This window comes from Exophiala xenobiotica, assembly GCF_000835505.1.
Source record: "Exophiala xenobiotica strain CBS 118157 unplaced genomic scaffold supercont1.5, whole genome shotgun sequence".
NCBI classification, from domain to species: domain Eukaryota; kingdom Fungi; phylum Ascomycota; class Eurotiomycetes; order Chaetothyriales; family Herpotrichiellaceae; genus Exophiala; species Exophiala xenobiotica.
In genome coordinates this window covers 2,530,820-2,547,781 of record NW_013562490.1, presented here as the reverse complement: position 1 = coordinate 2,547,781, position 16,962 = coordinate 2,530,820, and the positions used below count along the sequence as shown (strand labels likewise).

Here is a 16,962-nt window from a genome sequence, read left to right as displayed (position 1 = left end):
ATCAGGCTTGGTCATGACGTAGAAGCTTCCATGCATCAATGTGGCACCCTGTCGTGTCTGCTCCTCCAAACATCAGAGCCTTGATATCGGTCAGGTCAGTACGTGCTGTTTCGCCCATTGTTCCGATGTCACCGGCCGGCGCAGCATGAATTATGAATTGAACTGCCCAACCCGATCCCTCGCATTGAAAGCTCGGCTTATTCTGAGGAGAGCAGCTGCACAACGGCGGTGTGGCCGCGTTCGACGGCTTTCTCCAGAGGGGTATGATTCCAGTAATCTCGAACATGCAAGTCGACCCTGCCTGTGTCCAACAGCAGCTGTACCACATTCCCATGGCCGCGCCACGCTGCCACACCCAGCGGTGAGGAGGAGTTCTCGTCCCGCGCATCGGGATCCACCCGGTTGGTTTGTAGGAGGATCCCGACAATGTCCTCAAAGCCTTCCTGGGCGGCGTAGAACAGAGGCGTCCGAAGGTGGTTCATGGCACTTCTGGAGTCTGGTTCCACCTGACCTGTTTCCAGGAGCATCCTCACAATAGCGGCGCATCCGTAGTCCGCTGCGTAGCTTAATGGCGTCCGATCGCGACCATCCACAGCGTCTGGCCGGACACGTCCCGATTGCAGGAGCACCTTTGCAATAGCCACTTCCCCCAGCTGCGCGGCATAGCTTAGCGGCGTCCGCCAGTCTCCATCCTCGACATCAGGATCGACCCCGTGTGTATCCAGGAGCAGCTTCACAACGCCAAGGTGGCCCCCTTGTACCGCGTAATAAAGCGGCGTCCGTCCCCAAACTGCTGCGCCTTGCGGATCTACGCGTCCACTCTGAAGCAGCCGCTGTGCAATATGCTCGTGCCCTTTCCCAGCGGCGAGGCTCAAGGCGGTCCTTGAGCAGTCGTCTTTCGCGCCAGGGTCTACCTGCATGTCCAACAGGAGTTCGACAATCCTTTCATGGCCGTTTTCCGCCGCGTGCATAAGCGCGGTGCGACCATGGTCGTCTTTTGCATCAGGTTCAAACATTTCCGACGACAGTAGTAGTCTCAGCACTGCTTCGTGGCCGAATAAAGCAGCCGCTGCCAACGCCGACAGGCCTCCCTGGACGACGTTGGGTTTAGTGGTTCTATGGTCCACTAGGATATCTCTGTGCTTGAGCGACAACTCCACCGTTGCCAAGTTCCCCAAGCTCGCCGCCAAAACCAGAGGCGTATATCCTCCTTCTTCATCTTGGGCGTTGATGCTGGCGGGCTCAGCAAGAGACGTAGCCAAGATATCGGTGACGTTAAATGCGGCAGCAATGTGGGCTTCCGACACTGATTCAGCGAACCGAGTCGGGTCGGGACTGGTCTCCACGTCCAGGTATCTTGCAAGCCTCGCCCAAAAGCACGCAAGGCTCCTGTACAGTTTGGGTCGTGGCAGAGCCAGATATTCCAGGCACGCTTTTTCTAGTTCTTTCGTCCTACGGGTTTCCTTTGCAACGTGGTGACCCCAATGACTTGCCGCGTATTGCAGAAATGTGAATTCTGGCGTCTCATCTTTCGGCGCGATGATCTTCACATTTGCTTCCAGATTGTATTTCCAGTATCTCCCGTTGTTTACCGTTTCTCTCATTTTGGTCATCTTCGCTTCATCCGGTGCAGCCGTGATAATATCAAACTGAAGGTAAGAAAGGCATGTTCTAGCCAATCGCTCGTGCCAGCCTTGCCAGAGATCATCACGCCTTTCGAGGTATTCGTGGAGAGAGTAATGGACTAGGCGTAGGGTATTTGACTCCGAGTCAACGACGACAAGGCCCATACAACCATTTAGCCACGTGTTAGCTGACGGGAAATTGTCCCAATCAATCGTGTTTTGGCTGACTTCAATGGAAAGTGCGTGCCGGGCCTCGTCTACAGTTAGGGGTCTTTGTGACAAGTACGTCCACATTAGTATAGCCATTGCTTGTTCGGCCGATGCAGTTGACTGGGTTTTGACACGCTCGATGGTCATTTCGAAGGCGCCATAGAGCCCTGTAGGCGAAACTTCGAGGGCCTGTCGCCGTTTCCTCTTGGTTCGCGCTTCCAAGATTGTCTGAATATGGAGTGTCGGCAACAAAAACCTATCACATACGTCAGAAAGAAATCGACGCGCCGAAACTGAGATGTTCAAAGCACCAACATTCCCATCGATGAAGCCATCAGCCTCTCCAAGATTTCCATTTTCAAAGTGTGATCCATAAGGTCGGGTTCCTCTTTCTGGTCCTCCTCGATCGCTTTCTCCACATAGCGTGCAATGTCGAGTGCATCTGCTTCGATAATGGTGGTTCGTGCCGCTGGGAAAATCCGCTGAACTGTGCTTTGGACGTGCTTCCTTGAGGTGATGAATAACTTGCAGTGAGCGGTAGATTCAGCGAGCAGTTCTAACAAGTCTCTGGGAGTATAGCACTCGTCAAGGGCATCGACACATATGTACGACTGATTGAACTGACGATAGACCTCGTGACTCCATTTCATTATATCTGAGAGCTCAACCGAGATCTGCCCTCGTTGATACTTTTTCTCATAAGTTTCAACCACATAATCGGGGACCTCGGAAAGCGCAGAGAGCAACTGTTGAAGAATAGCTCCCATTATGCTCTCAGGACATTGCTGAGCGTGGTCTCGGTAATCGCAGTACATGTAGACAATACCGCGAACCATCCCTTCTTCGTTACTACTGCCTTGGTTGAAGCGTAGATCATCGATGACGGAGGAACTTTCGGACATCAGACGAGGCGAGAGCATACAAAGATTTACTCACGTCATGATGGTCTTCCCAGCCCCAGGGATACCATAGCAGGCCAGCACGTCTTGTGGATTCGACGCCCCCCGCCAGGACGTATATTGCTCACTTTGCAGAAATCGCGTGCCAGTGCCGGTCAGGCGACTGGAGCGTATATCTTGATGTCTGCTTGACTGGTTTAGAGGAGAAAGCCATTCGAGGACATCCTTGTCTTTTTGCTCTGTGATAATGGTAAGCAAGGGGCACGAAGCAACCATCTGAAGGGGTTATAGACTTCGAGCGCCTCCTACGAGAGTGTTGAGGCTTGCGGAAGGGAACGGGAGCCCGTCCTGACAAATTTCTATTGCCAAAATAGTGTCTTTGACCTGATTTGACAAATTTGAAATCTCTGTTGGTACAGTCTCTAGCATGTTGGCTATTTGGTCCAACCGCCCCTGTTGGCTTTCCAGGAAAGATAAGACTTCGTCCTTTGCCTGGGACATTTGACGGCTATATTGTACACAGTCAGCTCTTCCGCTTGATACATCGCTAAGAGAGACGGGGTTTTGGTGTAGTGGATCGGAGGATGCGAACTACTAGGTTCCCACATACGCCCCGACACACCGAGTCTCTGGACGGAAGATGTGCCTAGCATAGGACCACCACTCGTGTTGTGGGCAATGAGAGGCAGGAACCACCAGACCCAGGTTACGGGACCTCAGGTCAGTATAGTTATTAAGTAGAGAGTTGGTCTCCATGACCGGCTCAATAGATCATTCCACTCCATCCCCTTTGCACCCACCAACTCGGATAATAGATTGACTGGGAAATGTAGGTTCACTCGCCAGTTCGAAATTGTCAGCGAGAAAAGGAATGCTTGTGAGCAACGATGAAGTCGTTCAGCAGCAGCGGAGCACTGCTGTTTCTGCAGGGGCCATTTGAGCCTTTCTCCTACAGAAACAGTGCAACCGTGACTTGCGGGCATGTGCACTGTTCGAAACTTGCGGCAGAGATACTCAAGCAATCTTTGGCAAGTTGCCATAACAGAGCAGAGGCCCGAGGTCGGCTTGAATCCAATATCTCGTACATGAGCGTCGTCCAGAAATGCTCGTAGCTGCTGCAGAGCGGTATTGACTGTCTCGATTTCAAGAGCCAGCTCTGTCACCTCTTCTGGGCACTCGCGTACTGAAGTGAGGTAGGATCTGGTGAATTTTCCCACTTCAGCACTGAGGCCGAGAAGGCCTGCCATGCCGGTGCTGAGTGTAAACGGATCAATCATCGCTCCTGAATTTTGCGAGGTGAATGGCGGAGATATTTTTGAGCCTCGTGTAGATGACTGTGTGGGATCAGGGAAACTTGATAGTGAGGGCAAAACCTGGTGTGAAAGCCTCTTGAGATGGAAAACTTTCGTACTTGCTTGCCCACCCAGGCAGTACTAGACTTCAGTCAGGCAAGGAGAACTCAGCAAGGGAAAGGTATCCAGCCCGGCGTCAAGTTCGACCCGCCCGGAGCAGTCTCGATTGGAGTTAACACTGCTCCGGTCTGCTAAGTCTGGACCTTGGATTCGCGAAGGCTTTTACAGGTTCCGCTTCCGGCACGTTGAACGTGTGAGTCGAACCTGGGAGTGCCGCTACTGAGTGTCCCTTTCACAATAACGACAGGGTCTCTCTAAGCGGCTGTTGCCATCTTGCGTAGTACGATGGTATAATTGTGGGCTTGATAAGTATCAGGCTACCGTATCCCCCTACCAATCAGCGCCAGGTCCGAGGAATACGAACAGAGGGATCAACAGACGCGAAATATCTGGGCGACGACGACCCTCCTCCTTATTCTAGTTAAGCTTCGTTGACCCTCTTGCTTATTCTAGTTAAGCCTGGTTGAGCACACTCCTCGTTGGCTCAAGTCAAGCCCCATCCACTTCTGCGCTCTGTGGGTCTCTGATGTGAAGGTCGACTACATCACGTCGGAATGTTACACTTTTGGAGAGTCCCCCGACCTCGCATAAGGCAAGCCTGCTTTCAAGTCCCGACGGGAATGGCGAGCAGCCAGTGTAGAATTTTTTGATATGGTTCGCCCCTCCAGGGCGAAATGCTTGCCTCACGGCCAAGTTATCTGCCCCAGAAATACGGTACCCAACAAATCTCGCGCCGAGTTTCATACTGAACGGGCAAGCTTTCCTGGGTGAGCTTAGATGACTTGAAGAAGACTTTCACGTTTCAAAGACGTTAGTCTATGATCTTGCACGGCCCGATCAAGCGGCTTTTGTCATACGGTTCGAAAGTGTACATGTTCAACCACAGAAATAGGGGGCTCAGGGCCTTGTCTTTTGTGTACAGGTCTACGGCGAACTTTCCAGAATATGAATAGTGAAGCAGTCTGATGTCGTAACAGGATTCTTCAAAGCGGTTCTCGAAACGTCCTAAATCATGACAGCATGCGGCGCCAATGCTGAGTTCTTCATCTTTGAAGAAACTCATCTGAGGTAGTGCTCAACATGCCAGGCAGAATTGCTACGAGCTCATTTCGAAAACTCTCGTTACTTGGGGCTTCTTTCCCCTTACCTTTTCCGGAATCGTCACTTCCTATGTCTGTTCTGATATAGATGTTGCATTGCTCACTACTAGTACCTTCATTTCTGACCAGTCCTCAGTTCGTGTTTGAAATTGCCTTTTGGTGCAGGTTGAGTCTAGAAGACAAGAAAATGTTGTACGGGGGCAGAAGTCGAATGTTGGCTAGAGCGGCGACGGTCCTGACTATGTCGGCACTCACCAAGGCTCAAGACATTTCCAATCTCCCTCCCTGCTCGGTGAGTATGCAGAGACGTAAAATGGGAGTTTGCATGCTCATGCAGTCAACCAGTTTACCTGTATTCTCGATGGCGTCGCAACAACAATTTGCAGTTCGACAGACTATTCCTGCATTTGCAGGGCCATGCCGTCATTTCAGGATACAATGGTGGCCTGCATTTCGGGCACCTGCAATGCATCTGACCTCAAAGGTAAGTTCGACAGCACATAATTACTCATGAATCAAAGTGCTGAGGTAGACTCACTAGCTTCTATCACCGTACTTGAAGGCATCTGCAAAAGGGCTCAGGTAGTCGTGTCTCTACCCACAATGTCGTTTGATGGTGCAACTTCCACCATGGCGGCCCCTTGGACGATGTCCACCTTGCTCCAAGCAACAATCACCGCTACCTCCGATCTCCCGGGCCCAACGGGGACGAACGTCAAGGCAGACAACAGCACCTGGACGAGCAAACAAGGTAGAGTTGGAATCGCCGTCGGAGTATGTGTAGGAGTCGCCTTCTTTGCAGGTATAATATGGCTATTCTGGGGCCGTAATCGGCAACGAATGTTTCGAAGAGGAAGGAGAACATGCAATGTCTCCCCTCCGTCAATGATCATGACACGGCATGGACCAGTTAGACGCCCAGCTCCCGCACCGTTTCTTTGCTGACAAAAGAAAATTTGCAGGACGTAGCGATTGATCGCCCGAGATCTTTGAATCCTCCACGGACAGGAACAATAGAGCTCCCTGCCGCAAACCCCGACTTGCGCTAGAACAGCACTGTTATTTGGGAGATCAAGGAAGAGCTCGGGAAGAGACCAAGGTTGTGTGACAATAGGGAGCGTTCGGAGTTGTATTCACCGTCTTCATGGCCGCCTCATCCTGCCTTTTCATGGTTTGTTGTATGTTGATACTTGACGGCGCGGTGGTTTTGGAAACCTGCGGCAAGTCGAGTGCAAAATGCTTGTTAGAGTCTCTCACCCACCCCCTCCCCGTCACATCACGATAGGGGGTAAAAATTCCATCGATGCCCGTCTTGTTTGAAGCTAGTCCGCACCGATAGACTCGTCCTTGCTGTATGAAGCGTGTCCGAAATTCAGAGATTGAAGAATGTTCACACATAGTGAGGAATATCGAGGATTGCCACAGTAGGTATACCATGCCGCGACAATGGGGCCTGAAATATCCAAAGGCATAACGTGACTGTAGTTGATTCTTCGGAGCCGGGTTGCAACTATGGGGTGCAGAACGTCCTGTTCACAGTGCTTCAGATTGACAACTGACCTCGAAAACAAGGTGATAGTAAATTGAGATTGCTAACCGCGCCGATTTCCGAAGACACTTACTGGTGGCCTCACATCATTGATCCATTTTGACCTTCACACTGACATCGCGTGCCAAAACCCACCATTCAGTTTCCATCCACGGGAAGTGACATTTTCCACCTCCATCCCAGTCTCTCCAACAGATGCCAGCTCTTCAGTCTTGTGTCTGCTCCGATGTCTGGACTAGCATCCACCAGTAGTTGTGGCGGCCTACAGGGTCGCGCCAATTTGTCCTCCAGCATTTTCTCGCCTTCTTCCATGACTGTTTTTATCTGTTCGTCCCTGGCGCTCAGTTGACGCCTTATCGCAGGACCCAGTATCTTTACTCTTTTCCGACACCACCAACACTGTCTTTCTGGAAGAAGCGACTCGATGGTCCGGTAATAGAAAAATAAGATCAGCAGCACGCAGGAATCATTTCGCTTGATAAGAGATCTGAACATGTTGGTGGAATGCGTAGGGAAGTAAAACAAATGGCGCGCCATGTCCGGCAAAGGCTGAAGTGCCGCTTCAGGACGTGCATCCGAGTCGACTGCGTCTGGACTGGGTGACCGTTCCCTAGGTTGGTGGGGACCGGTCATACTGGTGTTGAGAGGGAATTGCAACAACAGGGTATGGACGAGACCCATGAGGAACGATGTGTCCCAAGAACTCCTGCGCTGTGAAGTGTTCGCAGCCTCGCAAGTGCGCTCTCCTCTGTCCTGGCCGTCTACAGCCTTAAGGCCAAGATCATTTGTGGCAGCGGGAGTCTCACTTCCAGCGCTGATTGATCTTTCCAATTCTGTTGCTGATTGTACATCGGTATGGACACCCCGAGTGATGTTATGGCACCGCCTCTGATGTAGTGCAGATGTGAAAATGCTGTCGTTCGGGGCATTGTGCTTAAAGGCGACCATGATGATTTGGCGAAGGCCTTGAGAAAGTGGAAACAGAGGATCTACGCTGAGGTTGAGAAGGGGGTCTTCAACTGGCAGGTCCGGATTCGTGGACGGTATGGGGGACATATCAGGCGTGGCCCATGCATGATGGACTAGTAGTGCAGAGGTCGCTATCAGGGCGTCAGCGCCCAACGCTGTCAAGGGTTGAGCAAGAGCCCGTTGGAACGGGCGGAGTGTCTTGGAAAGATGTAACAAAGACGCTTGATGATATGACTGGTCGAATGGATCGAGAAAGGAGAGGTGCGTCGCAGAAACAAGGAGGATGGCATGCATGAGGAAGTCGTGCTAGTTTTGGCATCATCAGAGAAGCAACCAGCAGGAAAATCGGCTTGGGTGGATACCTTAAACGAGAGCATCATCACGTCCCTTTGCCAGATGTGCTCGCCAAAGATGAGGGTGTCGGCCGTGACGGTAATAAAATGGTGGATGAGCTTCATGTGGAGCAGGTTGACGTCGGCCGACGCGTTTTCGAGGCCGACGCCTAGTGAAGGGGTGAGCTCTGGACTCTTGGTCTGCATTCTTGATGATAGTCCCAGGCTGCAGGTTTCTTTTCTCTTGAGGCAGTTGTAACATGACGGGTGTCTCTCATCGCACTGCTCAACACGCCGTGTAAATCTTGTGAATGCTGTCTTCAGGAATCAGGTCTACATCTGCATACCTTCACTTTCCTCGTCCTGCAGGCCTCACATCCGTGTCTGGACTTCCTGTGGGAGCGTCGCTTTCGTGCACCTCCATCAGCGTCCACTTGCATCGATCCACCTGCAGGTTGCTCTACGAACGCGGGAACAAAGGGCTTATGGCGTAATGCAATGTTGGAAGACATTTTGCAAAGGACTCGAGCATGTGCACCTGGTAGCGTGGCTCGGATTGCTCGTAACCAGGAAGCCGAAATCAGAAGGTGTATTAGGAGACTAGGAAAGGAACAAAATCTACAGGCGACGGGATTTGGCGGTGAGGTACTTCTCAAGTTCCTTGCGTCTTTACAAGTCCTTGGCGTCATACGGGTCAGCAACGGAACAGGAGACTCATCGAATAAACATAAGTTTTTGGAAAGAAAAGACACTCAGATGAAGCAACTTTCGACTTTCCGATCACCCAGTGACGACCTGAGATATGCCAGGCTGAATTGCCTCGAGCTTCTCGAGCAGTTCGTCGTACACCCGAGATTGCGTCTTCGCACCTTCGTCGCTGAGGACAAATCTTGACGGACTGCATAACAGACAATTAGCGAGCGACAGCGTTTGTGGCAATACAAATACCTACCGCTCAATTCGGCAATTGCTCATGTACTGACCATGCGTCGCTTCGGACCCAGCCGCACCAAAGATGTGCGTGCGACTCCCCACCTCTGTACTTCTCGCCAGTACCAAGTGCAAGAGGCCGATGAGAGGACGTATCCACGTCGGTGCATGGCGTGAAAGGTCGGAGACACAGAAGCCGGGGTTCACACAATTGACTATCACACCCTGAACGTCCGGTTTCCCCATCCTCGTTGCGAGTTCACGTGTCAAAAGAACCCCCAACAGCTTCGTCACTCCGTACCGGCGCCTCATCCCCGTTGGAGACTTGTCCGCATTCAGTGCAGAGAAGATATTTGGCTGATGTCTTTCGGAGAGGCTCACCATCCCATGCACGTCCGAAACGATGAAGGACAGGTGCGTCTGGGTGTTGGTTGAGGCTGCGGTTCTGCGAAGGACAGGTAGAAGCAAGATGCCCAACAAAAAGGTGCTCACCACGTTGACAGTCAACACGGACTCGTTGTCTTCCATTGCAGTGTAGGAGTGAGATCCAATCGCAGCATTCTCAATGACACAATCAAGCCGTCCCACTTCTTTATCGCACCTTACAGCAAACACCTTGACCGACTCATAGCTCGAGAGATCCAGCTCCCATACCTGGAGGATAGAGCCGCCGTCGGTGGACTGTTCGATGCGCTGCTTGGCTTGTTCGCCCTTCTCGACGCTTCTGACAGCTAGTATCACCCGTTCCGCTCTGAGCCGGACGAGGTGTCGCGCTGCTTCAAATCCAAGTCCGGTGTTAGACCCTGTAACGATGAATGTCTTGCCCGTGAAGTCAAAATTTGGAGAGAGGAGAGACACAAATAGTTGGTTATATACGATTCCCGGCAAGGTCGTCATGATGAATGGGGAAGTGAAACAGATTTGTCGTCGGGGAAGTAGTTGGTTGTGAGGAACCGTCTTCTTTGTCCTTTTATACTCCATAGCTTGAAGATAAGACCTTCGCATCTACCCCATATGTGTGTACTCTTTCCAAATCTAGAATACGAGCAATACGAGTCTATCAGCCAGCAGCAGCGGCTGTACTGCGGCGGCCAAATCATGGCCCACTGAACCGCTTACTTCCACTGTCCGCCCATCATTGAGGAAGCGCCGAGGGATACGACCTGCTCAGGGCGGGCGAGCAAGAAGATGGTGGACCACTTGTGGAGCCTACTAAGCGGGGCGAAGCCTGGCATTGTCAAGCAGGCAGCTAAAGTCTGGCTTCAAAGCAAGGGGCAGTCTCCCAAAGCCGAAAAAGCTCTGGCCGACACCGACTAGAATATCTGTTACGGAATTGTTTCACCGAAGCATGAAGTTGTGGAGGAACAAGCAGTGGAAAGATTTGTGCGGCGTGTTTATGTCGTCCTGTACTTGAAGGACCACAGATATGATAGGCCTAGGCCGAGAAAGCTGTGCCGTCTGCTGTCGGCACGATTTGCTTTGTTTGTTACCGAGCAAACACGACTCCTAGAGGACGCTGTTCGGACCGTCTGGATCAATACCGACACCATAGAGAAGAGGCGTCAAGAAACAATCGAACTAAATCGAAGTTTGATTTCTCCGGACTGAGAGCGTGGCTCATCAGATGACCTTGGTACCTGACACAGTGACGCTCGTCCTGTGAAGCGTAAATGCTTGCCATTGTTGAGCTCAATCACTGTGCCCATCCATGACCTTTCGATATGCAGTGGTGTCTGATTACTCTGGCATATACCACTTGAATCGACCCACTTCAGTTCATTCTTCCCCGAGTCTCCGGTTGGCGTAGTCATTGGCAATACCGAGCGGTCGGACCGTATCGCTTGCTTCACTGTGGCGGCCTTGCTGTCGTTGCTTCTCCGCCGCTCCGATATTGTATGCTTTTCTCGCTTCAGCAATCCTTCTTTCCTCGTATTCATTCCAAGACGCAGATCGTTGTCCGGTGACTTTGTCTAGTCTCGCTTCTTTCGACTTCTCCACCTCTCTAGCCATCATGAACATCTTCATGGCATTATAACCCCTCCTGGAAGAAGAGAAGTCTTCCCAGAAGATCTTGACGGACTCTTCTGCAATTCTGCATGCTTGGGCTAGCATTCGGATCTCGGTTCGGTTCAGGCTAACGGCGGATTCGAACACGGAGCGCAAGAAGGATCTCGACTCAGGTGTCAAGCCGAGATAGTTGTCTTCGGAAGTCTCGAGAATGGTGGAGTACTGGCTCTCGACGTGCTGGGCAATGCCAACTCTGAAGACTGGTGATGGACCGTACTTGGAGATATGGTGGAATAGGCGGACGCGAGACTCGTGGTCGACAATGCTGAGGATTTGGTTGATTCTGCTGAGCAAGCCGCGCGGCCATTGGAGACTCCCTGGCCAACGCAGAACTGTGGCGATAGGGTCCCATGGCAGATTTGTGACATAGGGGATCGAGTCGGAGTCCACGATATGGAATTGATTGAATGTTGACTTTGGAGCATTCACTGTGTTGTGCACGCGAAGACCTCCATCGACATATTTTGGTTGATCGTCATCCGCGGTGTTGTTGATCATGAAGACTTCACCGAAGTGACCAGGGTCGGTGTTTGCCTTTTCAGCCTCTGCATCTTCGAATTCTAGTTTGCCGCCGTCGTCTCCGCGCTCAAGGAACTTTTCCAGTCCGACTTTAAGACGCGCCATTGAGCCATGTTGTTGGTAATCGTTGAACAGTTTTCTGGTGTCGACGGTGAATTGGACTTGAGTCGCTCGAGGCTGATGGGCAATGATTGTCTGCGCTTCGAGGGTCAATAGGTTGAAGTCAGACTCAAGGTCTTCGAGAATTTGCTCCTCTGGGCTCAGATCCTCATTTTCATCTTCGGAGGAGGTGAGGGATTCGGTGTCATCACCATCATCTGGTATTTTTTGCTCGAGGTCACCGAAGGGATCATCTGGGGTGGCGAGGTTGAATCGGTAGCTCATCCTGCAGGGATATCTTTAAGGGGTTTCGCAATTCTACGCTGTAGTAAGAGGGTAAAAGGCGGAATACTAGTAGACAAATGGTCAAGTGGGTCGCGGTTTGAACTGAGAAGTGGAAGATTCAAAGAAGGATTCACGTCTTACCAGGATCATGTTTGTGACAGAGACTGTATGGCACATTAGCATGTTGAATCAATGTTGTTTTTTCAATTCCTCTTCTCGGAAGAACAATATCAAGATCTGAAAGGGAAATCAATAAGGAAAAATCTCATTTTGAATAAAGGTGTGGCAGATCATTCACTGATATTGCGCATCACCATGAAATGATCAACCGGAGAAATGTACGGCGGGCTTTGGGCCACGATGCTGCAATGTCAACGCCTTTTGAATTGCATCTCACTGCTGCTGCCGACGATGAGGCTAAGCCGCACTACCCTTTTGAAGCGGAACTTTGGCAAAGGAGGTACTGCGGTCTCATGGGTAAGTCGTGTGATTTGGCGCTAGGGTGTCAATCGACGACAAACAGCAGCGAGGACAATTTGTGCGGTAGGAGGGTCTCTTGTTCAATGGAATGCTAACTGCTGCTTTGACCATTCAAGCGGCAGCTGTTTGGCAATCCCGGTTAAGCGAGTTTCATTACACGATTTACCCATGAGACCGTAGTACAATCGTTCTTGTACTAAACTCCAGCCTCAGCCTGACCGACATGAATCCTCAACGTGCGTCTTCCCCTCTTCTGCTCCAATTTCTATCGGTGCCTCCAAGATCTTATACCTATGATCCGTGTTGAATTCGAGAAGAAAGCTGGACGCGATGTGGCTCCTCGATACTACCACGCTTCAGCTCTGTGCATTTTTCTCCACACCTCCGCCCTATGCGATCCTGTCACACACTTGGGGAGTAGAAGAGGTCACCTTTCAAGAGATGGGAACTCCGGATGCAGAAAGGAAACGCGGCTTCAAGAAGATCACTCAATGCTGCGCTCAGGCCAAGCTGGACGGCTTGAAGTATGCATGGGTGGACACATGCTGTATCGACAAGCGCAGCAGCGCCGAGCTCTCTGAGGCGATCAATTCGATGTTCCGCTGGTACTCCGAAGCTCACATCTGCTATGCATACCTTGAGGACGTCGATATTCACTCACGCTGCTTTTGGGAGACTGCTTCCCGGCAATCTAGGTGGTTCAAGCGAGGCTGGACGCTTCAAGAACTGCTCGCCCCCAAGCATGTAACTTTTTTCGACAAGGACTGGTCCGAGATTGGCACCAAACTGAGCCTGTTGGATGACGTGAGCCAGATCACTGGCATCCCGCACGTTGCTCTGCTACATCCCTCAATAATATACGAGCACAGTGTGAGCGAGAGAATGTCCTGGGCTTCAAACCGGCAAACAACCAGATTAGAGGATGTTGCTTATTGTCTTCTGGGGATTTTCGGTGTTAATATGCCTTTGCTGTATGGCGAAGGCAAGAGAGCTTTCCGACGACTTCAATTGAAGATCCTATCTGGATCGGACGATCATTCCATTTTCGCTTGGACAAAAGTCCATGAATCTGGACGCTTGCCGGAGCCGGTTACCAAGAAGCCGGTTAGCATACTCGCTGACAGCCCGGCGTTCTTCGGTCGCGGAATTGTCGTTCTACGCCAGGAGGGGAACTTGCGCTTGTCGACGTCCTCGGACCGATGTCCGATTGCGGTAACCAACTTGGGGTTGTCAATGTCTAACCGATGTCTTACCCCGATTGTGGTAACCAACTTGGGGCTGTCAATGTCTTTACCAATTGCGAGCTTTCCTCATATGGCTGTTTCCGATCCGGACATGGAAACATCCAGAATTGATGGGTCTTTCATCGCCATCTTGAACTGCCTTTATCAAGGGCAGCGTGTTGGCATTCGCGTGTTACGCTACAATGGCCTATTCCAGCAATGGTCACGATACGGTCGCGATGCACTCGTATTCCTTGATCCCGAACACGTAAGCAGGATCAAAGCCGAGAACGTATTCATGTCTATCGAGGATCACGAACGTCCTACATTGGACGCAAATTGGAGAGTTGAACTATGCTACAAAGCAAACAACTTTCTTGCCAGTCCTTCTGATGCTGCGCACGTCAGACTATTTCGTGGCGAGGAAGTCGTACGTATCGAGGACGCAGTCACCGAGGATGGAGATGGAGCCCGTCTTGAATACGACAGTCACAGAACGGAGTACAGGCGTTCGATCTCGCTCCGTGATTCCCATTCCTGGCTGGCTGTCATGGTCAGAACCATGGATGGTCGTTCGCTCACCATAGCCTTGGGCCCGGCGGGTGATCACTTCTGGTCCTCCGGAGTCACCCATCAACAGCCGCAATCACTAGTTGATATAGCCATACCCTTATGGAAGAGGTTCAGGGAATCGTCTTCAGGCTCTGGGTTGTCTCACTGGCAGTACTTTCGGGATCGGGCTACTTACAAACTGAATGACTCGTTGCAATTTCGGATGACTATGAAGAGCATACCGGAGTACCCTTACTCGCCAGGGCTGCACAGGCTCGAAATATCGCAAGAGCTTATTCCCACCACCGTTAGACAAGCTGACATTCTGTTTCCAAAATAATGTCTGAGATCATCAGCTACCATACCAGGTAGTTCGCGGAAGCACATGCTTAAACGTCGCCAGGTACACCTCCTCCGGCCTTGCCCGCTGTTGCACCCCAAATGACGTCGTAGTTACCAAAGACACTCTCAACGTGGACATCTTGGCTATGATCAGCGTCGCCGAGAAGGACAAAGACCTTTAAATCTGGGAGTGACTCGGCGGCGACCTCTTCGCCATTTGACTGGCAGCAGCGGATTTTCGTTAGTTCCGGTTATCATGACGCATCATATATGCCAGCCCTAGGCTCACTGGCAAAACGAGAGAGAGAGGGGAGAGGGAGACAAAGAGTCTTACCGTGATAATCCTCCACTGTAGCTTTGCAGCCAGATATGTCTCGATGCTATGCTCGTCAAAGGGCCCGTCGCTTGGGAACTCATGGATGTGAATGTTCTGCCAATCTTTGAGCATGGCGCCGGTGATGGGAACTTGCCCTGTTGCAAGGCCTCCTTGCTGCTTTTCTTGCCGGCAGTTCCCGCAGCCCGTGACATCGATGGGAGAAGTGAAGTTGTACACGCTGCCCACGCGGTCCGGGTTGGTAAGGTAGTTCTCTGGCGCACCAACGTCTCCGACGAAGAAGTGGATCCAGTAAGCCTCACCGTTGTGAATAGCAAACCTGTTATAGCGCACATTGATGATCAAGTCGTTGTCGGTCTTCCGATCAACTGGAAGAAATTCGGCTGTTTCGGCTCTGGTCATACTGAGCTGGGTGTTGACCATTCGGCTCACTACCATCTTGGCCTGGGAATGGTTGGGCACGGCCGATGATCGCATGGAGGGCAAAGTCTTGTCGTACTTGTAGCCGAGCTGGGACACCCATTGTGTGTCATCGGAGGTGTAGACGTCTTTATCCGATGGGCCTTTGAAGAAAGGCTTTAAGGGATAGGTAGAAAATTCAGAGGGCTGTGCTTCTGTCTGGCCCTGGACGATGATGGGGTTCTTGGGATCAAACCACTTCTTGTGGCCAGTTGCGGTCTGCCAACTGTCAAAGACCATGTCAATGAAACTGAGAATATATTTTAGTGATGATTCTCAAGTACCTTTGTAAAGGATTCTTACCAATGATGATGCCAGAAAATGGGATCGAAAGCCGCGAGGTCTTGCCGCCCCATAAAACCACCAACCCACCCCTGAGTCCATGTCAGCCATTGTGTGGAGAGTTATCAAAGCCGCATACATGGATATAATTGTGGACTGCTTCTAGAGACAGCCACTCCGTCGCGCCAAGGTCTTGATTATACCTTGTGGACGCAAACTTGGAGTAGGTGTCGAAATACGTGTCGTTCATGAGGCGGGACACGTTCTCGCTAATCACACCCTCCGCTTTACCTGGACCGGCCTTTTGGCTATGCGGCATCGGATCATCTGCAGCCGTACCTGTAAGGTCGTTGTTGATCGAAGCGACAGTACCATGGAAGGTCGCTGATTTGTCGGCGTACTACAATCTGAATTTAGTAATGAACCGCATCCCATGTTTTGTAATAAACTCACGTCTCCGAGCTGCAGTTCCTCTGGCAATGAACCAAATTTCGCAACTTTACCGTTGGAATCCTTCAGCTGGTAGGACGCCATAGGATTGTGATCGAAGGTCTTTGTAGAGCCTTGTGGCGTAATGACCATGATGTTTGGTCTTGTGACAATGTCTGGCAAGAGCGGACGGGCGGCATAATTCCAATATGGTACTACACATAACCATTACTTAGTAGTCAGGCAGCCACACGACGGTAAGAGTGTGTGACTTACGGCGCCATTTCTTCGCAGCAGCGAGCCATTGAGACTTGGGAACAGTAGGTTTGTATTGGCTATCCGGAATAGCGTCAAGAAATTGCAGCATGTTCTTGTAGAGTACTTGCTGTCAACCTGGTTAATAATGTATCTTGAAATCCAGATATAGGCTGGCATACCTCATACAGAACCAGATAAGGCCTGTGCCAAGTTGGAAATGTTGACTGATTATGGGCACAGAAGAACGGGTGGTCCGTATCTTCATTAGTAGCACCGTCCCAAGGTAGGACGGGAGCACCGTGGATGCCGTTTGAACGATGAGTTCGATTCAGCTTAGCATTGGAACGTGACTACCTACCTGCGATCCGGAAGTATGATAGCTGCGCATCCTCTTCCTTGACATTGGGGCCAGGCACGAACTTGTCAGCCTGGAACCGATCCAACGCGTGGATAAACAGTGATAACTGGAGTGCGGCTTCGGTATTGGTGCCACTTGTCGCTTTCAGATACCAGTCTTGAAGCTCAACACGATTCGGGACATTGTTCACATCTTCCACCTTGATACCGGTAATGGGATAATGGACCATCGTTAGATCGTACCTGAAGC

The 16,962-nt window shown here is 51.2% G+C and overlaps 6 protein-coding genes across 6 annotated transcripts; 1 reads left to right on the top strand and 5 right to left on the bottom strand.

Annotated features, from left to right (window-relative positions):
- Positions 1–197: 197 nt before the first annotated feature.
- Positions 198–3,010, bottom strand: PV05_08732 (uncharacterized protein; the record flags this gene model as incomplete). Its single annotated transcript, XM_013458269.1, has 3 exons — positions 198–2,091; positions 2,151–2,726; positions 2,772–3,010. 3 exons carry the CDS (start codon positions 3,008–3,010, stop codon positions 198–200), a joined length of 2,709 nt encoding a protein of 902 aa, XP_013313723.1.
- Positions 3,011–6,933: 3,923 nt separating this feature from the next.
- Positions 6,934–8,303, bottom strand: PV05_08731 (uncharacterized protein; the record flags this gene model as incomplete). Its single annotated transcript, XM_013458268.1, has 2 exons — positions 6,934–8,070; positions 8,127–8,303. The coding sequence occupies 2 exons, from the start codon at positions 8,301–8,303 to the stop codon at positions 6,934–6,936; spliced, it is 1,314 nt and encodes a 437-aa protein (XP_013313722.1).
- A 573-nt stretch (positions 8,304–8,876) lies between these two features.
- On the bottom strand, positions 8,877–9,923 carry PV05_08730 (uncharacterized protein; the record flags this gene model as incomplete). The annotated part of the gene is made up of 2 exons (XM_013458267.1): positions 8,877–8,994; positions 9,049–9,923. The coding sequence occupies 2 exons, from the start codon at positions 9,921–9,923 to the stop codon at positions 8,877–8,879; spliced, it is 993 nt and encodes a 330-aa protein (XP_013313721.1).
- Positions 9,924–10,467: 544 nt separating this feature from the next.
- Positions 10,468–12,232, bottom strand: PV05_08729 (uncharacterized protein). Its single transcript, XM_013458266.1, has one exon. The coding sequence runs from the start codon at positions 11,994–11,996 to the stop codon at positions 10,803–10,805; it is 1,194 nt and encodes a 397-aa protein (XP_013313720.1). The 5' UTR covers positions 11,997–12,232; the 3' UTR covers positions 10,468–10,802.
- A 210-nt stretch (positions 12,233–12,442) lies between these two features.
- Positions 12,443–15,044, top strand: PV05_08728 (uncharacterized protein). Its single transcript, XM_013458265.1, has one exon. It carries the CDS (start codon positions 12,807–12,809, stop codon positions 14,589–14,591), a length of 1,785 nt encoding a protein of 594 aa, XP_013313719.1. The 5' UTR covers positions 12,443–12,806; the 3' UTR covers positions 14,592–15,044.
- Positions 14,641–16,942, bottom strand: PV05_08727 (uncharacterized protein; the record flags this gene model as incomplete). Its single annotated transcript, XM_013458264.1, has 8 exons — positions 14,641–14,814; positions 14,928–15,636; positions 15,690–15,760; positions 15,808–16,068; positions 16,122–16,312; positions 16,374–16,482; positions 16,535–16,614; positions 16,714–16,942. 8 exons carry the CDS (start codon positions 16,940–16,942, stop codon positions 14,641–14,643), a joined length of 1,824 nt encoding a protein of 607 aa, XP_013313718.1.
- Positions 16,943–16,962: the final 20 nt, after the last annotated feature.

Bases quoted from the DNA above. Each gene is read 5' to 3' on its own strand.
- PV05_08728 (XM_013458265.1), top strand. From the start codon at position 12,807: ATGTGGCTCCTCGATACTACCACGCTTCAGCTCTGTGCATTTTTCTCC.
- PV05_08729 (XM_013458266.1), bottom strand. From the start codon at position 11,996: ATGAGCTACCGATTCAACCTCGCCACCCCAGATGATCCCTTCGGTGAC.